We start from the raw sequence: 24706 nt of genomic DNA, 5'->3' as shown, positions 1-24706 counted from the left end.
TATATTTTTTTTACTTTATTAAATATTGTCTTGTGCAGCCTCTTCTCTCAGAATAAAAAGCTCAAAGACGTTCCTGACATAAACACAAAAGGAAAAGCCTCTGTTTCTCCATTATTACAATGTTTAAATTAATTTATAAAGAATTGTTCCTGAGAGCCCCTCAGCTGCGCAAGTTATGCAGCTGTGCACGTTTTTATAACTTAATCCAACAATTTCTGTCATGATAAGAAATCTAGTAAAATGTGTAAATGCATAGCACATATGTGTGTGTTTGTACCTCATGGATGGATTTGAAGAGGCTCCAGTCCAGGTGCGTGAGTGCAGCTGCCACATCCCAGGTGTTGATGCCTAAAAGTCGAACCGGCCTCCTGCTTAACTCAGCAAAGTCGGTTAACGGAGGCTGCAAATAGAAACGAACAAGGCTGAGTTAAAGTGCACAACAGTTTAACAGGCACAGAAAATAACTATTATTAGAATTAGGTTATGTCTGAGTAAGTGAAACAATATCTCTGTTTCTGTATGAACTGAGACGGTCTTTTTGTTTTTAATGCTCGACTCATAATACTTTTTTAAATCTGTCGGCTGGAAAGACAATTACACACATATTAAACCACCAACAAAATTAAAGAGCACACATGTAAAATAATCAGGCTCACTTCAGATGTGCAACCTACAGTTTTTGTTGCTATCAGTGCTTCTGAAAAACTGAGGAAGATCGGATGCTACAGAGAAACTGATGCAAAAACACAACTGGGTGTTTACATACCAAGATCTCAGTGAGATCCCTGTGACAGGCCATGAGCTTCCCCTGAGGGGTCAGAGACTCGGAGTAGACGCAGTCACTGGGCTGCAACACTCTTCGCTCTGCAGACAAGTCCATGCAAAACAGGACAGAGAAGACAAAGATGACGATGAGGGGATTTCAAAAGCCAGAGTGTATGGTAAATGGCTAATGGCTTGCACTCATATAGCGCTTTATCTAGTCCAAGGACCCCAAAGCGCTTTACACTACAATCATTCACCCATTCATCCACACATTCACACACTGATGGTGGTAAGCTACAATGTAGCCACAGCTGCCCTGGGGCGGGCTGACAGAGGTGAGGCTGCCATCACACCAGCGCCACCGAGCCCTCTGACCACCACCAGTAGGCAAGGCGGGTGAAGTGTCTTGCCCAAGGACACAACAGCTGAGACAGCCGGAGCGGGGGCTTGAACCAGCAACCCTCCGATTACAGGACAAACCCCTACCTCCTGAGCCACTGCCGCCCACAGGATGAGTAGGACAATGAGGACGACTTTTACGCTTTGGTTCACTTTTAAAGTTACTAAGGACGACAAATCTTAGGGCAGTGGTGTCCAATCCTGGTCCTGGAGGGCCACTATCCTCAATTTTTTAGGTGTTTCTCTATTTTGACACACCAGGTTTGAATGAATGAGTGATTAGCCGGCTTCTGCAGAATGTGAAGACCTGCTGAAGAGCAGGAAAACAACTAAAACATGCAGGATAGTGGCCCTCCAGGAACAGGATTGGACAACACTGTCTTAGGGAAACTTAGGATGCAGAAAGGTCTGAGAAGGTACAGTCTAAATGTGCAGAGGGACATCCACCTGCAGTGAAATGTGTGCGTCTGTGTGTGTGTGCTTTTTGTCTTGTGTTTGTGTACCTCCAGTGTGCGACACCACGGCGAGCACCGTGTCATCCCCTGTTCTGTCCAGGTTCAGGCTCACAATCCGGAGCAGCTCCTGGGCCTCCAGAGCAGGATGCGTGTGGACGCTTAGGTAGGAGTCGGCGCTCACGTACACGCAAACTATCACTGAGCAATAAAAGGAACGTATTTAGTGGTTTAAAAATCACATGGAAGCACGAAGACAAAAAAAAACTCAACTTCTGTCATAGAGACAAGCAGACAGAAATGGGGAAACAGACATTTAGTGTATATCTTTAAGTCAGATGACTAATTATCCATAACGATGTTTAGCTCTGGACAATGTCTCTGCCTGTGTCTGTGTCTTACCTTCTCTTGTTTCTGTCTGTGAATTGCGAAGCTGTAGACTGTTTTCCTTCAAACTCAGCTGCTGATACATTTGTTTACTCTGCCAGAGAAAAAGCAGAAGAAACACGGGAGCTGAAATCCTTTATTTTACCTCCATCGTATATTGTTAGTTAGCGTATAAGAGGTGTCTATATCAGAACATATTGTGCATCTAAAAGTTAGCCTCGACAAAAAGGTTTCTTTGACATACCTTTTGATTTGGAGGGCAGTCATCCACTGTGCTGTCAGAAAGTAACACAGTAACAGGAGGGTTACACACACAATCTCATGGAAAACATATCAGACAGTGTGCAAAGACACACAAAAGCTCTTACTGTCTGCGGCGCAGAAGTTTCTGAAACTCCTTCAGGTCTTTTTCCAGCGTGGGGAACTCGTACAGATCCTCTAACACACACCTGTACAGCGTCTGACAAACAGAGAAGACAGGAAAGATGCAACATCTCATGACAGCTCGGCCCACGTTAAAGGAACAGTCAGGTTGTTTTTCTAAAATTGGTCGTGTGAAGATGAGTCATCAGTGTCTCGCGAACAGCAGAAAGCTCTCAGCGTGTTGTCAGCTTGAAATGTAGGCAGGATTCTCGACAGAAAATTTCAAAAAGCGATAAGCTAATGCCGCTCAAGACACAGCCAGGTGGATACACAAACTGAGTCTTTGGCGTGAAGCGCATGGATCATGTTTCAGGATTGCAGACTGGAACTCCAAAGTTCTCCCAGGTAAATAACCCTCTGATCTAAAGTGACATGCTGTAAAAATACATGAAATAATATTTGTCTGAGCCACTATGAGATCTTTGAGGTCTGAGCTGCTTTAAGTGCTGAAAAATCTCCTCTTCTGATGACATTGTGTCAAACATCAGCTTGTCTGTCGCATCTGTTATCCTAACTGCTGCAGGTAAGACACTGACTACTCATTTCTTCGTCCAACTAAAAAGACAAAAGAATAAAACTACTTATTTAAAATCATCTAACTTACTAATTGTAAACTATTTGTTATAACTAAGAGGTTTAGGTGTACCATTTTCTCTTGTTAATAAATAAGTAACACCATTCAGCATGAGGACAGGATGTGCAGCTCATTTAATAACCAATGTTTAGTGTTAAGGTATGCCCTGTGGTGTCTGTGTGTGTATGATGGAGAATTAATGACCGGCATAAAAATTCAGAAGGTCATAACAATAAGAATTTGCACAGATCTACGCACACACATGCACGCACACACACACCTCTTTATCATTGTCAATGACCCACCGTAACCCTCAAAAGTCCAATTCCCCCTCTCATTTCTGTTACTAGGCAACTATCACCTGGGCTGCACACTCCGTATAAGCTTATACCCTTGCCAACCCTACCACTTTGGTTTCCATAGCAACAGCAACAGAGCTGTCAGGTTATGAAGGAACAAGCAAGTGGTGCCTGGGTGTTTACTCTGACTCTTACTGAGTGTGGGGCTCTAATCACGTCCTGTCCTGTTTGTCTCGTGTGTGTGTGTGCGTCTCACATTCAAAAGAATCCAATCGGATTCACTGTACCGTGTAAGACAAAAGAAGAAATACTATCTAGTTATGCAAAACTCAATAACAGCTCCATTTCATAACAAGACAGGGACAACAGAAGTTAATGAGTCCTCAGAAGCTTTTCCAAAGTGTGTGTGAAAATTACCCTTAAGAATTAAAATCATGAGTAAAACAATATATCCATAAATAAATATTTATAGTGATAATAATGACCGGTGCAGGCATACCTTCATGAAGCTCCTGACATGCTCCTCTTCCTTGAGGAAGTCCTTATAAAGCCTGCTCCAGTGGGAGACCAGCCGCAGTACCTTGCGCTTCCTGAAGAGGGTGTCTTTGCCTTCCTCTTGGCCCCTGCAGCGTGCGCTGCTATAGGTGAGCGCGGTCAAGGAGACAACAAAAGACAACGTGGAGCCTGAGAGGATGTGTGTGAGACTCTGTGGAAGGATATTGTCCCAGCAGCGCCTGACAGAGGTCGTTGGTGGACATGAACACAAGGTAGGTCAGCAGGAAGTCATCCAGCAGCATTTCTGAAAACACAGAACACGTTGTGAGTCGCTTCTAGGACCTTTACAGACAAAATGGTCCAAGTGATATTTTCCTAATTAAATTCACGTCAAAAACAAAAAAAGTTTCTTTGAAGCTACTTGATGAATGTCTGCCTTCAACCTAACGAGTTTAACAAGGGATTCAGCTTTGAAACGCAAATTAAAACGGGAACAAAAGACCTTTAATGTGATGCTTGCATTCCTGTCTCCCTATTTTATCCCAAATTAAAGAGTTTTATGTCAAGAACAATATCTATATTAATAATGGTAATAACATAACAATCCACATTCAGTGATAACACTAACAGTGATGCTCATTCCTGCTTGCTGTGCATCCAGCTGTACCCACACTTACAGCCTTATGTTGCTCAGAAAAGTGTGGGTTCGCATGAATTCCACGAAAGGGGACAAGCTTTAGAGACCCCATCAATGATCAGGAGAAAAGTCTGAGTCCTGACTACTCCAAAGCTAACAGATTTACAATACGAACTTAAAACTGAGCCTCTCTTATCTGGGTTTGGAGTTGAAGACACTGAAAGGTAAGATAATCCGCTTTTTCTTGTCAGGCATTCGAATCAATCAAAACTTTTCCAGCAACATCTATCTGCATCCTGATGAAGCAGATTACCAGTTTATCCCATTTCCTTGTTACTTATCAGCATCACCGCGTGGATTTCTTTGGAATGTGGAAAACAACCACAAGCTTTTGGCCAATCACTGCAGATTTTAGGGAGTAGGACCCTAAAAGGACACGAGCAAATTGAAGGTAATGTATAAAATGGGCTCCAGCATAAAAAAAAACAGTTTTGAAGATTAAAACATGTAAACTAGTAGCAGCAGACAGCCAGGATCAACATGTAAATGAGCATATTGTGGCCTTTGAAAGATTAATCAGAGCTTCCGTCGTAGCGAGGGTGGATTAGAGCGGACTGGAGTGACAGAGTGTGTGAGGCTGAACAGGTGATCATCGGGTTTGAATGAAATATAAACATCCCTTACTGCAGGTGGGTAATGAGCCACTGTTGGTGGTGCGACAGAGCTCTCTCTGTGTGTGTGTGTGTGTGTGTGTGTGGTGTCAAACTTTTTCCATGAGAACATGTGACCCAAATATGGCTGTGCACGGAGGAGAGCAAATAAATCAATTATAGAAGACTGAGTACAGACCGTTGAGTTAATATTTCATCAACTGTCTCCCCTTTATAAATAAAATCACAACTTTCCTGAGAGCTATTTTTAGACGGGTCTGACCGAGCTTGTTGCTTTTTTAAAACCTCTGTGACTTACTTTACTGTCACTTCATACTGAGACCTTCACAACCAGAGAGACGGCAGAGTCAATGCTGAGAGCTGGACAACTGCTGAAACTTGTTGAAGAAGCTGAAATTAAGTTGGTAAAGCTAAGGGCTACTTAAAAGCCAAATATAGCTAAAGGACATAAAAACTAAATGACACAGACAGCTATGTAAAAGCTAAAAGCATTAAACTGCTAGCTAAAAGTAGCAAAACATTAGCTAAAAGTACCCAAAAGGTGGCCAAAAGCTAAAGTAGCAAAAGGCTTGCTAAAATTTAAAAGTGGCAAAAGGCTAGCTAAAAGCAAAATGTAGCAGAACAGTAGCTAAAACCTAAATGTAGCATAAAAAACTTAGCAAGTTTGATGCAGCAGATTTCAAAGAAATGTTGAAGAGATCTCCATGTATTTTTATAAGGAAAATATTTGCAAATAAAGTTAAATTATTTGAAAAGTCAAAATCCAAAAGTCAGCACCCATCTCCTGAAAGTGCTCAAGTTCTTGATATATGGATGGCCAAAATAGAACAAAGTATACAGAAGTATTCAGATCGAGAAAACGTGGAAAAATAAAAAAACAAAAACAATAGCGAGAATGCTGAATAAACATTTACAGAAATAATCAAGAATGAAGTCATTTCTTGACCCAACTTATTTTTACTCTATCTCAGCTTTCCACTTCCTCCTCCTTCTTCCCTACATCCCAGTATTTTTTATTTTTTATTTTCTCCTTCTCAGCGAATGCATTTCCTCCTTCCTCCTACTACTTCTCTCCTCCTACGCTCCGCTCTCTCGCTAAGCTCCATGTGATGATAAATATCCATTTTCATCTTCAACATATGCCCCCTGCGCTTGCCCGCTGGCACAGACAAAGTCAAACACATAGTCACAGACACCGCAGTACACACACACACACACACACACACCCTGATGAATAACTCATTCAGTCTGACCTTGGGGACTTTATCTCTTGTGAGAAAGAAAGAAAAAAAAAATAGAGAAAATGTGTGTGTGCTAAACTAATGACGGTAATCTGCTGCTTGTTTTTTCTCCTGTGTGTGTTTTACGTGCATGTGTTGAGGGGTGTGTGGGGGTAATTGCTCTTTCTCTCCATGGAAGCGTGTTCAAGCCTGTTCAACATGCTGCACAGCTAAGCCCGATAAAACGGCACGCTGATGCTCGGCGCCACCCCAGGGAGCCAACACGCACACACACACACACACACACACACACACACTCAAAAGCATGCAACACCATATATGTACATGTTTCCTCAGAGTTCATGGATAAAAAGACAGCCATTCACAGACGCAAAGACAGGAACAGCAAAACACACACACATAGATTCTCCATCTATTCTCCTGTCTCCCTTTCTTCACTTCTTTGACTCTCCTCGGTGAATAAATATCGGGCGGACTTCCTCGACAAAGCCCATCTCAGTTCTCTCCCACATTTATCTCTCCCTCTTTCTTCCTTTGCTTCCTGCAATTCAGTGAGATGGCTCCCTGTGGACCGCTGGGAGCTGGTGGTGCTGAGGCCGGAGCTGATGCATAAAGGCGCCTTGTCTTTAAAAAAAATGGTGCAGGGAGGCAAGAGCAGGGGTTTGGTAAAAAAAAACCAACTGGAATCCATGATGGCCCAAAAAATAAAGATACAACTCAGGTGAACCTCAGCTTCATGATGATGTTTGAATTTAACTAGAAGAAAAAAACCATTTTTCTGTTAATTTTTGCACTTTTTGCATTTAAAATCTGATCTCTAGACAACTGGTTGATAAGAGGTTTTACAGTTTTTTGGAAAAATGTTTGCATATTTTCAATTTAGCCTATTTCTATAAAACATTTGACATAATTGGTATCTCTGAGATTAAGATATTTTAAAGTGGGGTTGTGTGAAAACCTCACGAACAATTAATATCTTACCTGTTCTAGACAGCTTTATGAACAGCCACAATTTGGAGTTTAATTCTGACAGGATTGATGAGCTCATGGCTAGTCAGAATGGGGCCAAGAGTAAAGTGGACTCCTGCCATTTTAAAACAACTCCAAAGAAAAAGCATAGCTGTTTAAAGTCACATTTTTCAAATGATCAAGTTATAATTAAAGAGTTGCCACCTTTAAATTCCCTCAATTCATTCAAGTGGCCAATGATTGTTTAAAAATATGAAGAAAATATATCAAATTGGAACAAATATCTCAAGTACAAAAAGACAAAGGATTTTCAATAATCAAATTCTTAATATTTAATATGTGTACAACACAATATTTACACAAACTAGGTCATTAATTATTAATTAACTCATCAATCTGGTCAAAAGTGAGGTCCTTCAGAGAGCCATCTACAACACGTAAGATAATTATTGTTCAGAACGCTTCCACAGACCCCCCATTTTAAGGATTGTAAAAATGAGACTTGACTGTTCATTGGAAGACGTACTTAAAGCACCCTCAGGCAGTCATTTCATAATCTCATTAGAACATTGAACTTCCTAAATATTTTTCATTTTTACCGGCAACGACATGACTGAGTGAACGCACCTGGACGAGGTGCGAGGTTCAACACACACACACACACACACCGAGGTGTCACTGAGGGTAAGCGCATAACTCCTGGATAAGGATTTACTTTGGGGTAAAGTAAAAATGAAAGCCCGTCTGTGTCTGTGTTCCAACTTGTGCGGAACCGAAAAAGTAATTCGTCAGAAGGAATTCATTGCTTTGTTCACGATCATAGATGAGGTATGTGATAAGAGCAGTTTATTACGTGTTAGGAAGCCTTGAGCTGCTTTTAAATGACAGCAGTGTTCACCTGAAAACAAATCACTCATTTTCGACTAATCTTTTGATATATTTTAACACTTTGCATCTGTGTTTGTCTGTTTGGTTTGTGTGTACTCTACAGTCACAGAAATGAGTTTCTACACACTGCCACTTTAAACACACACGTGTTTCCTGTGTGGATGTTTCGACTTACCGCTCTCTCTGTTCTCTGGTGCCCCTCTTTGGTCATCCAGTCGCAGATCGCTGAGGAGATGCTCCAAGATCTTGAGCGGCGTTCCTGACACCACCACGTACCTGAAAGACGAAGAACTGCAATAGTCTTCCGAACGAGAGCGAGAGCACCAAGTGGATCCACGTCCATCCCTCCATGATTTCTCTCTCTCCTCCTCCTCCACATTGTCATCATCAATGTAAGGAAAATGGGGGACATCGAATGTATAGGTGTCTGACTCTTCCTCGCTGCCATCCTCATCATCTATATCCTCCTCTGCCTCTGCAAGAGTAGCTAGCTCAGAGGTCATCCTCATGTCTTATTGTGTGCTAACAATCCGTCCTCCACGAAGTTTTGCATTCCCAGGAAGGGTGATCCTCCATGGGGCACAATGTCTTGTTGTCTGCCGCTGTCAGCCACAAGCCCATAAGATTAAAACCCTCGCTCTGACAGCTCCTACAGTAGCCCAGCAAGGGAACTGATTGCTACTGAGGATTGCTTTGAATTGCATACACACACACACACAGACATTAAACCTGCCCGTCACTGACACTCCCTCTTTTGTGCCTCAGGTCTTGGCAAACATTGCACAAAGAAATCAACTTTGAACACATACAGTTTATGACCCTGAACTCACTGAATTATGTGTTTAGAAGTGTCTTGGTGCCATCTTTTCCCACTTTTAGCTAAAAACAAAAACCCACTCTCTGCCAGAAGCTAAAGCGTACATTATCTCAGTCACACACAAACACAGTGTCAACACAGATAGTTTGCATGTGCACGCAAGAGTGTGTAGTTACAACTTGAGATCCCAAATTAGAAAAAAAATAAATAAAAAACACAGAAAAGGAGGATGAGAACTATAATTATGTTATTGTTGCTCTCAACTGTCAGTGTGGAGGGCTCTCATTATGTAGGGAAGCCAACTGACCTCTTATTGCAATCCTCCTCTCTGGACCCGCCTCCCGACGACGTAGGTGAGGGCCGCTCCGACGGTGACGTCACTGACGACGTTACCCTCTGCAACACCAATACATCTCGTCCTCTCTCCTTCAGACAAACCCTCCCCAATGCCTCCTGAAATAGGAAACAAAAAAAAAAAAAAGAGAGAGAGAAAGAGAGAGAGAGAGACACACATGTCACAAAATGAAGCAAGGACAAAACTGCTGGAAACCCATTAAAAGGCACTGAATGTTTAATTTCAGCCAGACCAGACAAAAAAAAGCTAAATGCAAAACATGCAAACATCCTTTAACGCTAGAAGACTTTTTATGATACGAGTCCAGACTCTGATCCCTTTTTTATTTCCTTTAACAATTTCTAAACATCTGATTTATTGCAGACATAAATCTGCATCAAAGCACAAAAACCTGTCATGTTTAAAATACAGATGTCGGCATTACATTCTTCCTCCACTAGAGAGCAGTAAACAATTTAAATTACTTTGCATCCTTAAATTCTTTCAGCTGTACATATAACAATTAATTCAAATTGTTTAGCTGGTCATAAAGGTATAATAATTACCCATAGACTAAATACATGCATGTAAACACAGCTGCTTCTTGTTCAATCACAAGCTAGGATTACGTTTCCAGTCTTTTAAAGGAGATATGAGGCGTATTAAATTACAAAGGGCACAACTAGGAATGTGGGCTGACACCTGAAATGATCTCCTCGCCTAAAAATGAGCAGCGACACACTCACACATCTACTGTGACAGTCCAGTGTAAAAGGAATAGGGTTCCCAATGAACAAAGATTCACAATAAGAACCAGCCTGAGGAGAGGAGAGAAAAAGGAGACGAGAAGGAGGGAGCTGGATCAAAGGCGGAGGAGTGGGAGCAGAGATGAAGGAGGACGTCTCTCCTCCAGATGCTCGCCGCAGTCTGCGTCGCAGACAGAGCCACGGAGCGGCAATCAAAACTGACTCGCTAAGCTCAAACAGGGCCGTCTTCCTGTTGAAATTGGTCATATGTTAACTTCACTGCGCATTACCAAAGTGGGCAGACTTGGAAAGAGAAAGCAACTGCGCCAAACGCAAAGACACGCGACCGCTCCAACAATGCACTTATCAGTACGTGTAATCACAACACTGAGAACGTAGATACCGCCATAACGCTTGGAAATATGTCAACAAAAGGTACAAACACTCACAAGGCAGCATAGAAACACACACACACACTCTCTGTGGCTGTCAGATAAAAGAGACTGTCTGATCCTCAGAGACAGCAGGTGGGAGATAACTTAGGTCAGACGAAACAAGTGGCTCCCAGAGCTCTTTATGTTTGCAAACAAGCTGCAACGACTCATTCTGCTGGATTATTATACAGATGTTCAGCAGCCACCTGATCCTCCTACCAGGTGTGATCCTGACACTATCTGGTATTTTGTATTTTTACTTCTAATATCTATTCAGACTCATACAATCACACAGATGTTAGATCATAAATATTATTTTCTTTTAAGAAGTGCCACCAGTGCTATTAAAGTAAGGCCTTTTAAAATAGGCTTTTCAAGGTCAGTGTAAATCATGAGAAAATAAGGAAACTGATAACATATTTGGAACTGATATCCATCAAAAGGTTTAACACACAGAGTCATTTTTTTAATGTTTGGTTGTGTCCAGTATTTGGAGTCTGGGTTGAAGCCACAAACTTGATTTGTGGCTGAAATTTAGAAAAACTAAATAATAAAGAAATGTGTTTATTACATACTATTCAAAAAAAGAAAGTAAAGGGAACTCCTAATCTTATACAGTTATTTATCCATCCATCCATCACAGTGGTAACAGGCCCAAGAGGAGAGCCCAGCTCCTCCTGGTGTATCCCAAGGTGTTCCCAGGCCAGAAAGGATTTAACTCCACCATCATTATGGGTGTGCTCCTGGATCTCCTCTCAGTGGGACTTGCTCAGAAGACATCCAGAAAAGGCATCCAGGAGACATCCTGAACCACAGCACTTTGGATCGCCTTGTTGCTGAAAAGTGCTGTATAAATAAATCTCACTTCACTTCACTTCACATCAGCTGAGTCCTTCTGATGAGGAGGAGCAGAAGTTCAACCCTGGAGCTACCTCAGATGATGCACCGTCTCACCTCATCTCTAAAGCTGAGCCTGGCCACCCTACAGAGGAAGCTGCTGAACTTTGGTATCTTGTTCCTTTGGTCACAATCCACTTGATGGACTAAAATTCAAGAGCTTTGCTTTTTAGCTACGGTCCGTCTCCACAAAAGGCCGGAGCAACAACAGCGTTACTGTGGATGAGACCCTGCTCTGTCAGCCCATCTCTTGCTCCATCCTTTTACAGTAAAGTTGACTAAAAACTCTAAAGAATAACTTTTAAAAATCAATTTGTGGCATAACAGCTACAGGAAGATATACAGCCTAAACTGGTGAGAGGTTGAACCAGTTAAATAGTTCTGCAGGACTGGAAAAAGCACAACCATAACCCTCTCAAGGCAGGCGTTGCAGCAACATATCTGATTTTTCCTGTTACTAGAACTTAATTTGAGCCTGAGAGGGTTAAAAAAGGAATATGGTTATGCAGCAGAAATTCCTGAGAAATCAATTAAATAAACAGGAGTGTAACCCTCTAGTTTCTGCTTAATGCCACTCAAACTTATTTTTTTCCCCTGGGTTTGTTTATGAAGGACATTCGTCTCATTAGAATAAAATCTACTTTGATGAAAGCTTTTCTGTGTTGTACATTTTACTTAAAGTCTAAAGTCCTGCTAAAAACTCAACATTAAGCAATACATTGATTTCAACTTCACTATGACTGAACAGAAAACAACTCTACGATCATCTAATTTTCTTCCGATCCACGAGCAACTCTGAACTCCAGCAGATCTGATTGCTTTAATTGCATGAATTATTAATCTTTTATTGTCATCTCTGACAAATTAAACTTCCTCGGTGGTTATCAACATTAAGTTGGAACAGTTAGATAAGTGCTGTGCAGATGTGACAGCTAATTTAGACAGCAGCGACTGCCGTTCAATTAATTACATTTGGACTGGCACCAACACCACACCCCGCAGTCTAGATTTGATGTCAAGATAATACATTTACGAACTAAGTGGGCTGAGGAGTACATGCAATTAGACCACATCAACTACGGTTCAAAACACCACCCAACTTTATCACAAGTCCCCCTGCTCTATCAGTGTCAAACTTTCCTGTCGCCTGACACAATCAGATATCTAATGAAAGGAAAAGCAATCCAGAAATACACAGAATTAGAAAAAAAAACCCTTATGTAACCAGGACAAAGTACTGTGGAAACAAAAGCAAAAGAATGCGTTGCACTCCTTTGCTTTGACGCCAAGAAAAACAACTTTGAGCCATGAATGGAAGGAGGAAGTGTTAAATACACATTTACAAATTCAAGAACGAGAACTGAAAAAGTCTTAAAAGTAACACATATGAGAGGCACAAATTCCATTCAAACAAAGATATATTTACACAGATAATCTTTACATAAGTAGACTTTTCAGAACTCCTACAAGAAGATAAACTCTGCCTCGGAAGGAACCTAAGTTATATAAAAAGGAAAAATATTCAAAGTGGGCGCTTAAATGTAGGGAACTAAAAGTTATGCAATAATAATAAGAAGAAAAAAAAGAAGAAAACAAAGATGTATTTTGAGAACACATGGAGGAGTGTAGATCTGACCTATAAACAGAAAGAATAAACTTATAGGTTTCACAAAATTCTTTAAATGTTTTTTTTAAACAAAAACAAAAAAAAAAAAGGTTGTTTAACCGTTTACAGTTTAATAACAAGACAAAAACGGACGCCTCATTGTAATGTGGATCAATGTGAACACGGGCCCTTAATGTGGACATGCAATCATTTAATCAGAGTAAACTGTACAAAGATAAAAGACATACAGAGGATTAAAGGCCGAGCATTCCTTGAAGAAATGCATATCGCCCGCTGCCTTTCACGCCAGAGATTTGGACTAAGACCATCCTACGCTGACGAATGACGGATTTGCTGCAGTTTTTGTCAAACCTTAAAAATAACCTTCATGCAGTATTGTTAGATGTAACGCTGAGACAGTGTGCTGAAAATGACTCACAGCTTCCGCCGCATCAAACTTTACCTCAACATCTGTAGAACTGTCCAAGTTATTTCTGAATTGACTGATGTTGATTAGCTTTAGCTGCCATCTTGAATTGGATTGACAAATGCATTATCATCTGCCTTTGCCTTTCAGAGGCAAATGTTAATCAGTTTACCCTAAAATGATCACAGAATTACAACAATCATAGGCTGGGAAAGGTTAAAAAGTTTTTTCAATACAGTAAATACATCATTGCATTTATCAAAACAATGTAAAAGATTAAAGGATAAAGACAAATATGATATTTTTCCCAGACAGTTCTGTCTAACAGGTTGGTTTTTTTCAGTTTCTCTCTAAATTCATCCCTCTGTTCCTTCACAAATTGATTTGTTTTCTTCGTTCTACATCAAAATAAACAGACCAGAAGAAAATATGCTTGCTATAAGATTCGAACTGCAAGAAAAAACTGATTTGTGTGCAAAAAAAAAAAAAGGCAAACCCAGGATGTCTTTTTTACTGTCATTCACACAGTTCCTTTCCTTTCACACACATGCAATATACCATAATGTTTTTCAGAGGAAAGGTGTGCCTCATGGAAAGCCTAAAGGAAGCCCTCTTTTTTCCCTGCTTTCCTGTCTTTATCAGTTTGTGTGCTTAAACCAACAGTGACCGAGTCATATCTGTGCTGTGATAGTGCTCGGCTTCATTCCAGGAAATTATGGATAACAACAGTTCTTTTAGGGTCAGCGGCACAGACAAATAAAAACGCTCGCTGTACTGCTTTTCCCACATAAGCTGGAAAGTAAGACGGGCACGGCACAAAGCACACCTGTGTGTGTGCGCGACCGCACGCTGTGACCTTGTATAATTCCCTTTGTAGGACAAAACTCCGAAGGCTGAATAAAGAAATAAAGAACTCGAGTCAGAAGGCAGAGAGCCACTCGACACACTCTGCTGACAGGAGTTACATCACTATGGAAACAGCTCAAATCAGTCTGTCAGAGCTCCGTCATAAAGAAAGGATACTTAAAAAAAAAAAAAAAATCACCATGACAACCAAGTCAAAAGAACGGTCTCGGTTGCAAAAAGACCTGGTTGCTTGGTTTTGATTTCTTCCCAATTCTGCAGCTTTAAAGTTTTATTCTGAATATCATTTTCCATAAAAGGGTTTCAAAATCGATTCGATATTAAAAAGTATTTTCTGGTCCTTGAAGGTGACCAACGAACTTCTTTAAAACTATGACACAATACCTAATGTTTCCTTTTAGACTTTAGTTTGAAGGATATTGTTGGGATAACACAACTACCTCTTGATCAAATGTTTTTTCTCTATTTACACTGCAGTGATAAACTGAAACACTGGATGAAGAATGACATCTCACCACCTGATGTGAAGCTACGCTTTCACTTTTTGTGAACATACTGTATTACAATCTAACCAAAATATATCCAAATCTTCAATTATTCCACATTAAATATAAAGTTTCACTGTTGTATGATAATTATTTATACCTCCCTTCTTTAAATTTGATTGATAGATGCGCAAATAACCTGGAATAGGGTAATAATTTAAAGATAAACACAAAGATTAAGTTTTGCGACTGTTTGCCACATTTCTTAAAGAATAACTTGAACACAGATTCATGACAAAAAAATCCTTTGTTTCAAGTAGCATCAACCACTTGATCATTTCTTTTTTGTCTCGAGATTCTATGAAGCTAACTATGATGCAAAAACCTGCTAAACACACTTTCATATACTGTATGTGCAACACCGTTATGTACATTTATTTGCAGCTTTTATTTGCAAACTTAAAGACACTCCATTGCCCATTTACTTAATGGACTTCCAAAAAAAATCATCTTTCTCAATCAGTAATTACCATGCACTCTAAACCCCACTATGAGAAAAATGTACCAATGAAAGATATGCTTCCATGTACTTTAATTATTCTTAGTCAAATAAAATGTGGCTTCAAGTTTTCTAGTAAATATGTAGTGGCTTCATTAAACCCCCCTGGCACTGCATTATAGCGTTAACATTACAGCATTTGCAGTACTGCATATCTTCGTTTGATCTCGTTTGGTATTATTATAATCGAGGAACGATAGTGAAATTATGCGCACTAATATATATATATATATTTATATTCATATATTCCCCACAGCTGGTCTTTAAACTTGCCAAGCTGATAAGGCTGTAGTTCTCACAAAGCAGCACGTTGTGATGCAGGCTGAAGTCAGCCAGCTTCTGCTTTGCTTTCTGCCCTTAGGTGTACCGACGAGTGGGATTATACAGTACAACGCTTCACAAACACCCCGCTCATTACGAGCGCACACTGACTCAGCCTGCCACAACGCCGCCAGTGTATGAACATACGCACACGAGCTCTTACAAATGATTATAAGCTCTAGCCAGCAAAGTGGCACACACACACACACAAAGATACACAACGTTCTTGACAGCTTGTAAAACGAGCATGAGATCACATTGCAGCGAGCCATTATTAACACCCACATTAGGCGAGCCGCACCAGAGAAGTAGCGGTTGTTTCAAGTCATCCAAATGAAGTCGAGCTCTGTGCATCTGCAGCAACAGTTCTGGCTGGTGTGTGTGTGTGTTTCAGCTCTCAAATGTGTCCTCGTGCGCGACTTCTAGAGAAGCAGGATTGCTGGACACCTGTTTATTTTACAGATTAGGAAAACCATCATTTATGATGGGGCTGATGAGGATGTACTTCCACAAGTCCATGACTAACTGCGCGCCTTAAAGTGACGACAGTATTGACAGCGTTTACCGCATGACGTTCGTTACGTCCCACTCATGCTACCCATGCAGCCACAGCGCCTTCTGCAGATTATACGTTTCACAGAACATCATCGGCCCTGAAGAGAGTTGAACACTGCAGAGTAATAATGACATTTGATAGCATTAGAGCCACTCCGTACTGACCGCTTGGTTCCTGTCCGGCAGACGGTAGTTGTGGTTCTGCAGCAGGCGGCAGCCGTCCTTGGCCAGCCGCTGGACGGCCTCCAGTCCCAGCCGGCTGGTGAGCTCCTCACGGCCACATCCAGTCTCCGTCCCTCCGCCGCTGCTGCCGCCGCCGTCTCGCAGCGCGCACACCCCACCCAGCTGCAACACAGGGGGCACGAAGACGAACCTCAAACCGCAGTCCCAAGACATGTTAGAAAACACTCCAAAAAAAAAGAAAAAGTTTGTTTAGAGAGCTGAGGTCAATGCAGGTCAATTAGTTTGTCCAAATGAGAACAGGGAAGCAGTTCAGGCATAATCCAGATGTGATGCAATGAAAAGTTTGCAATTGCCTCTTTATGCCCATGTGAAAAAAAATGAAAACAAACGGTAATCCCACGTCTCCCAAGATTATCTCATCCTCTCTGTTATTCTTTCCTGTCTTTAATTCTTTCCATCTATTAGAGTCGGTAAGTCCTTTCATCTGTTGCACTTCTCTCTTTGTGTCAGTCTGGCTGCTCTCTGTCAGAGGATCTGGCAGAGAAAGAGTGAGTGTGTGTGATTAGTAGTAAGTGGGAGGAGAGGGTGTCTGTGTGAGGAGTGTGTATGTGTGTGTGTTTCCTCCTCTGTAGTCAGGACTTAGAAACGTGTCACTGTCCTGGAAGTCCCACCGAGGTGCACAAAAAGTTGCAGAACAGGAATATCAAACAATGGCGTCTTCAAAAAAAAAAGAGGAAAAACACTTATAAGTTGGGAATACATTTTAATCATAAGATCTGAAGGATAGTGGAGAAACAAATGCTGTTTTTTCTTCAAATAGGGTGCATCCCCTTGGGTGCAGCTCGTGTGATGGTTATCGCCGGTGACAGGCAGTTTGGGTTGTTTATTTTCCTTGGAAGAGAGACAGAGAGGGTTGTTTCGTTTGGCTGAGAGTCGGGCAACCCTTCCTGTGAGCTCAACTATCCCACGGTACTACGCTTTAGCACAGCGTAGCGCACACACACGCACAGATGAAGAACATTATTCATTTTGTTTACTAGGGAAACACCCCCCGATGACAACTCTTATCTTGTGGAATGGCCACGTACACACACAGCCATCATATCACAGCCACAGTCTCGTGTCCCCTGGCGTTTCCTGTAACCTGTTTTCAGCTTCCTGTCCAAGACACAGAACACACCAAGATAAACCTGTCTGCAGGCTGTGTTTACTTGTATTGTGTCCATTTCTTATTGTCTGAAACCATGTGCTTCGTTTTCTTTTGATCCTAGAAAGGCAAAAGCCTCATTGGACCGATATAAACAAAGTAAACCAGATTCCAGTACTTTTAAGGTGCCTCTAATGTGTTGTCCTTGACACTTTGTTGCTGCACATGCTTTGTTGTCCTAGTTATTTATCGACGTAAAAGATCGACTCGGTTAATACTCGTGCTACAGCTACAATCAGCAGTGCCCCCCCCCAGAGGGCCTTCAGGATCAATCTAATGGTCAGTGACCAGTGAACCAGGCTGTGATGTGTGGCCGGTGGAGCAATTTACACCGCATTTGTCTCTGGGTCAGTTTATATTAAATACATTGCATCTTTGAAATAATTTAAAGCAGCAACAGAGTTTATGATTTTTCACGTTTTTATCAATTATTCCTGGTCCCATTTTATTTTATGACTTGGGGCTTCCCTTCTCATGGAAACTGTTTTTTGTATTTATTTTTCTCTGTTCATCAATAAAATCCTTACATGCTGTGTATTTTATAATCTTTAGATCTTGCTTTCAATAAGGCCAATTTGGGAACTTTTAAAGGGGTCTCGATCAGTAGTTCTTCAGGCTTTCTGAACAATTGTTTTATTTTTTATTTTTGTTAAGTTTTTCTTTGGACTTTGGCTGCTTTCTCCACCCATTTTCTTTCCAGGTCCTGACTATTTCCAGGAGAATGTTAACTCTGATTTTTAAATCATTCAGGCATAAAAAAAAACTTCTAAGCTCAAGGGATCAACAGTGTTGTGTCAATAAATTAGCAAACAACCCGTTTTAAAATGGATCTTTAGGCTATGTCTTGCAGCCTGCCACAAAGACACTATTTGTTCCCTTTTCTTAAACTGAATCTTTGAATAAAACCAAAGATAACAGTTTGACAGACCAATAAAAAACAAAACATTTAATTCTCAAAGACCTGTTTGAGCCCTAAAGAGCTTTTAGCTGAAATCTTGTCATATAGTAGACGAGAAACTGGAGAAAGATGCATCTTTAAGGTCATATGTACAATGACTTCTTAGCTGATTTCGCTCTAAAGATGTGACTTTCAGATACTGTTTATCTGTGGTATTTTTTTTTAGGTCGACACATCTTTTTTGTCCTCATAGTTATGTCCAAGAACTGAACAGAAAAGAGATTTTAAAAGCAGCCAGATTAAAATAAAACATTTAAATGACCTACAGAAAGTCTGTAAAAATGCACCGATCACTTTAAATGATCTCAAGAGAGTCCAGCTCCTTGAAAGTAAAGAATAAAGAAATTAGAGGTGGTTTTAAAGTTTTGCGCTGACAGTCCTGCTATCCTCACCCCCGTCCTAATTCCCCTGATGTGACGAGAGAATGAATAATTGATGGACAGAAAGAGGTTTTAACTATACAGACATGGCCTGAGAGAGCAAATGGGCCCCTCTCCACTCTGCTCTGACCCTGTTTTCTAAGTTAAGCCTTGTTCCTCCACAGACGGAAAACTTTTATTCAAGTGACCTTTTAAAGAAAGCCAAAGAGTCAGCAGCAGCCATCTGTTCGGTCTTAAATATGGTGGTGTTAGAGCTGATCGGGTTATGTCTTCATTTGCTAATGTTTGCCATATTTAGAAACATTAAATCAGATCGGTGGTGTTGCAAAATTCTAAGTGCTATTCTGCAGCATAAGTAGCAAGCATTTTTACTCAAATCCTCAGTTTTGAGACCCGTTTTCTGACCTGGATTAGCTTTACTAGTTCTGGACTGTTTTAAAATAAGCGCAAACTGTCTCAGCATCTGTCTTTGTGCATTGCTGTAGTGTGTATTACCGGGCTGCTCTTCTCACTGGGCGTCCTAGACTCCTGGTGGCTTGTTTCTGTTGTCTCAGAGTCCTGCTCTGATACTGCAACCAGGTAAAAAACACATTACAGACTACTCATTCATTGCACGACTCAGTTTTTGTCGATAAATCTTCTGATAATGGCAAAACGACTAAAAAAAAAACAACAAAAGACAAAGCTTCAAGAAAACTAACTCCAACTAAATCTATACTTACAAGCTTTGCGAGTCTTTCGGGCGAGAGCAGCTGCCAACTCACTCTGTACCTGTTGAGAAAAACATCATCAAACCAAACACAAACATACGTACAAAGGTTAAAGCAAACCCAACTGTTTGCCCACTTTTTCTTACTGTCATAAAACTTTAGAGTGTATTCATTCGATCTCAGATTTACATGCCCGTACTGACCGTAGAAGTTAGCCTCTCCAGAGCTTTCATCTGAAGAATCTCACTGCAGATGTCCCTGTTGCCTTCAGAGTCTTCCTCTGACCTTAAAGAAATGAATACAGTTTGATTTTTTTGTTTGATTTTTTTATGCAAAGTGATTCAACAGCCAAACAAGCAGCCCACAGGTGTAAAAGTTTCCTGCAGGTAAAAACTTTTATTCCCACAGGTAAAAAAGCGATCCTTGCATCTCTACACTGCCCCCTGGCAGCACAAAAGAAGAACTACAGTTAATCAAAAACAAAACCACTGAATTTAAGCCATGAACTTTCTCTAAACCCTCAATACATGTTGAAAGATTTAACTAAACCTATTTTTTTATCTCCACTTTCCAATTTAGTAAATAAATAATCTACTGTGCCAAGCAGATGTCCATTTTCCTTACATCTTCCTCTACATTACAATAATAATTCAACCCAAAACCTATAAAACAATAATTCAATTAAACTAAGCATCATTGCAAATTTATTTATAGCAGCAGCCAACTTTTGTTTCTCATTAATGGGTTTGTTTCTCATTAAAGTAGCTCTCACACTCATCGACCGATGTTAGTGAAGCTCTGCGTGTGTGCAGAAAGGCAGCAGCTGTACGTACGTGCCCTCAGGATGTTCATGGATGTGAAACTGGTGTCGAGGATTTTTCCAAACTTGTGTGCATTGACAAATACAGCTGTGTTTGTTTTATGTGCATGCTTTTGACTGAGTGCAAATGTGCAACATAAACTAATACTTTCTCTTTATCATGATTGTGGATAGGTGTGTTTTTGATTTATGTGAATATATATGTATGTTATTTTACCCAGTAAAATGTCCTTGAGTGTCCTAAATGGTGTCCAAAAAGAAAAAAAAAAACAAAAAACATTATGATGATTACAAACAAGTGGTTGTTTGGTGATATACTGAGCATTATTTCCACAGCAACAATATGAGGTTAGAAAGTTTTCAGTAGCTGCAGAAGGCACTCATGAGCCTCTCGTTCAATATGATCTCTTAGAAAACCTGTGTCTGAACTGGTTTCCAAGGCACTGCTTCACCCCTGTATCTAACACACACACACACACACACACACATACAGAATAACCCTCAAGCACGCACGCACACACATGCTCAGATGCATTTGCATACAATTTGGATTGCATCCACAGATCCCGGTGGAACTCATAATAGTTGCAGAGGAAGGAAGATGAAGCCCTGAGTGACTCTGACTCTGTGTGTGTAGGTGTGTGTGTGTGTGTGTGTATACAGTGTAATCTGATAAGAGAATGATAGATGCAGAAGCTGGAGAGATGGTTATAATACAATAGCCTTCAGTCTGACACGTCAGCTACCAAACTCTGGCACAGATAGAGACACACGCAGGTGGACCGTTGGATGCCTGGAAGGAGTGTGAAAATATTTGCTGTCAGAACCAGCCTTTAGCAACACACGCAGAGTATTTCATTTGTTTTGTTTTGGGGTTTTTTAACTGGTAAAACAAGGGTTCTTATTCAACAAAAACAGAAATCCATTTGCAGATCATGAAACAAAGCATTCGGGGCTAAATTTGTTCTCATCAGGATCATTAGGTTTTATTGTCATTTGGTAATTTGGTGACACACCAGGAGCCTGAATGTAGCGAAGCCACAGAAGAGACACAGTAGGAGGTGTGTCACCAGCCATTAGGCAGCATACAGCAGCACTGAAGAATAACACGATCTGTTCCTGCACCACCTCCCTGTTCGAATTACATCAAGAGATGCGTGCTACAAAGAATACAGGGAACTGCCAGAACTGATCCTTGATTCAAAATTTCTCCTTAAAGAAAAGAAAAACTAAGTAAATGAATCGTGTTGCAAGTCCTAGGGCAGCGCTACAAGCTTGTGCTGCACCGCAGATAGCATCATTTACTGAGGGTAGGAGAATGTGTTTAAACAGACCGGATGCCCTCCCCTCAAGCGACGAGGTTCCAGCTGTATTCTGCAGAGTCTGACTTTTCGGCCTCTCTCATTTAAAATAGGCCAGGCGATGAATTGTCTCGGACCAGATCACTATGCAAAGCAAGTGAGAACATTTCCTCCCCCTGAGCAAAGGTGTCATATTTTAGCTTTTGGCAATTCTGCTCCTCCTGCACAATGCAGGGAGCACTGTAAATCAATAACATGAAAGCCGACAGAGTAATTCCTGACTAAAGCCGACTACTACTACACCAATGCATACATGTTGTATTGGGTAATCAATCATACTCAAAATATACTGGGGTTTGTTCTTAAAGTGCATTGTATTAAACAGGGTGATACTTGCTTAACATTTTAAAGACATATTTAACTGGAAAGATGTTAAATGTATTTATGAATGACTATGTTTTGTGCAAATGAAGAAATCAGTGATATGTTATTAGCAGCTCAGTGATGAGTTCAGTTTGAAAAAAGGCCAACTTTAAATAAACTAATGCAGTAGCTTTGACTGCACTTGGCAGGACATCCTTTAACATTTAATCTTTTATGGCTTTTATCTTTATACAATTCCTCTAAAAGGCACCTTATAGGTTTCATTCTTAATGTAAATGGAAGAACAGTGGAAGATGAAACATTTTCTTATTACAGAAAACTATACAGAGGCTGCACTGCATAAAACTGAGTTTTAAAACTTAATAAAACTAGTATTGTAAAAAGAATAAACTGTGTTTGATAGGAAGTGTTAGAAAAACTTGTGCACACGGCACAGCAGAGGTAATAATATAAAGTGACAAGTTCTTTGGCTTCATAGAAGTGGTATCTGGATAGTTTAATTAGCCTTTTTAGATATTAGGTTTTTAGTATCAAGTTAATGCTTACCTACTTTAGGCAAAAAAAGACAAGAAGCTGGAACTCAAAGAGAGCAAATAGTCATGGATTTAGAGCCACGAGGAGGCAGGCAGCATGCCTGACTAAAATATAACTGATGGATTCTTCATTAATGCATCCAGTCTCCAAAGCTATGATAAAGTAACTTTGAATATATTTTTTCTTAGACTAAACTATTCATGGCAAAAAAAGAGGGAGGGTGTGAGACAGCAGCCTGCAAAGAGAGACTGTGACAAATGGAGAGAAACAGAAGAGGAGAAGTAAAGTCAAAGCAACAAAGTAAAAACCTTGAATGCAAAGTCGTGTTAATGACTACCTTGGGGAAAAAAAGAATCAAGCTAATTCATATTGTGTGGATTTTTAAGAATAAGAAAAATTTATAACAGACTTATTACTGACATTACTGTTTATGAATGTTGAGGATGTCATGTATATTTTCATTACTTCCACGAGAACATAAACAGTAAATGTATATGCAGCCTTTGTTGTTGTGTAAATTTGGTTGTTTTTAGCTTTTTGCTGTCAAAACATGAACAGCTTGTCAGTTCAGCAGAAAATGGAGTGGCTCCAATGTTGACCATTCAGTCTGCACCCTGCAAACTTTGAGAATCCCTGGAATGAAGCACTTTAAGTGAGAATAACTACAATAATGTATATAAAGTGACATCTAATATCTGCATTAGTATAGACGACGCTTTAATTCCCCTCTCACTGTTGGATTCTGTCCCTGGTGTGTCTAAATACACCCTGTGAAGGTGACATACAGTGGAATACATGGATATGTTCTTCTTTTCATTTACTCTCCATATACGCTTCATTTTTCATTACCCCTGCACACACACACACACACACAGAGATCTCACTCTGTTTCTCTGAGTGACAGATTGAGTTCAGTCGCAGCCTCAGCAGGAACCCCACACACAGGAGCAGCAACGCGGGAACTCTGGATGACACCACTCGGTGTGCGTGTGTGTGAGAGCGCCTTGAAGACCGTCTCATGTATGTGACTAATCACATCATGTGTCACTTGTTGTATATAAGTGCCCTTCTTCTATACATGTGTGGGTGTGTGCCTGAAAATAAATATGTCTCCAAGGAGACGGAGGATTTAAAGCACTGAACAGAGATTAGGTTTTCTCACTGGGATTTGAGGAGGATCCTTCGTGGTGTGTTTTAAGCTGCAAGGACAGAAGCGCACTTGTAGGAATCTCACTTTTCATCCTTTAACCGTAATTCTTCTTCACAAAGGTAAACGACATCCATCACAAATCTAAACTGAAAGCCTATCACGTCGGTTTTCGTACATTACACAAACTTCAGCTGAGCAGTAACACTCAAAACACCTCTGATCAGAAACAGATTTATTGCCAAAAACAACCTTTACTACTTACGGGCTATTGGCCCCACCACCAGAGCGAAACTGGACATATGGAGCAAGTTGTAGGAGGAGCTTAACAGCTTCTGGCCACTCCCCCTCATTGGAGCGAAACTCGCAGGATGGAGAGTCGCACTCCTCAAAACTGAACTGGTAATAAGAGTTGGAGTCTGAAAACACCACCCGCTGGTCCACTGAAAATATATATATAGAGAGAGAGACAAACAACAGGTAGAAAAATGAGAAACGATAGCTTACTTTAAAACAATAAATTTATTAATGGTTGATGCTAAACAACTGTGGTGAGCAAAAATGATTCAATAGAGGAATAGAGACTTGCTTTACAAAATGAATTAAAAAAAAGATTTATTTACATAAAGATCAGCCTGTTAGCAATACACATGCATTACAAATACTACTGTTAAATATTTTGTTTCTATTATACAAGTATTACCTAAACTACCTAAACATTTTATTCTCAGATGAAAAAAAAAAAAAAATTGCAACAAAAATATCAAAAAAGTGAAACGTCTGGATACAGCTTAAGACATAGATTGACTTGGTGTAAAATATTTCAAATTAGAAAAT

The 24706-nt window shown here is 40.4% G+C and overlaps 1 protein-coding gene across 1 annotated transcript in view; it reads right to left on the bottom strand.

Moving 5' to 3' along the window:
* Positions 1-24706, bottom strand: part of rapgef5a (Rap guanine nucleotide exchange factor (GEF) 5a) — a 44763-nt gene that overhangs the window by 5328 nt on the left and 14729 nt on the right. The window contains exons 5-19 of the mRNA XM_017425730.3: positions 24135-24312; positions 19887-19968; positions 19696-19744; positions 19469-19542; positions 16411-16590; positions 9325-9470; positions 8376-8476; positions 4020-4098; positions 3799-3943; positions 2372-2463; positions 2248-2278; positions 2019-2097; positions 1668-1817; positions 767-864; positions 278-400 (exon numbers count right to left, since the gene is read on the bottom strand). Coding sequence (XP_017281219.1) covers positions 278-400; positions 767-864; positions 1668-1817; positions 2019-2097; positions 2248-2278; positions 2372-2463; positions 3799-3943; positions 4020-4098; positions 8376-8476; positions 9325-9470; positions 16411-16590; positions 19469-19542; positions 19696-19744; positions 19887-19968; positions 24135-24312 — 1607 coding nt within the window. The remainder of the gene's footprint in view (positions 1-277; positions 401-766; positions 865-1667; positions 1818-2018; positions 2098-2247; positions 2279-2371; positions 2464-3798; positions 3944-4019; positions 4099-8375; positions 8477-9324; positions 9471-16410; positions 16591-19468; positions 19543-19695; positions 19745-19886; positions 19969-24134; positions 24313-24706) is intronic.

This window comes from Kryptolebias marmoratus, linkage group LG5 (assembly GCF_001649575.2).
Source record: "Kryptolebias marmoratus isolate JLee-2015 linkage group LG5, ASM164957v2, whole genome shotgun sequence".
NCBI lineage: Eukaryota > Metazoa > Chordata > Actinopteri > Cyprinodontiformes > Rivulidae > Kryptolebias > Kryptolebias marmoratus.
This window is presented reverse-complemented; position numbering and strand designations above follow the sequence as displayed.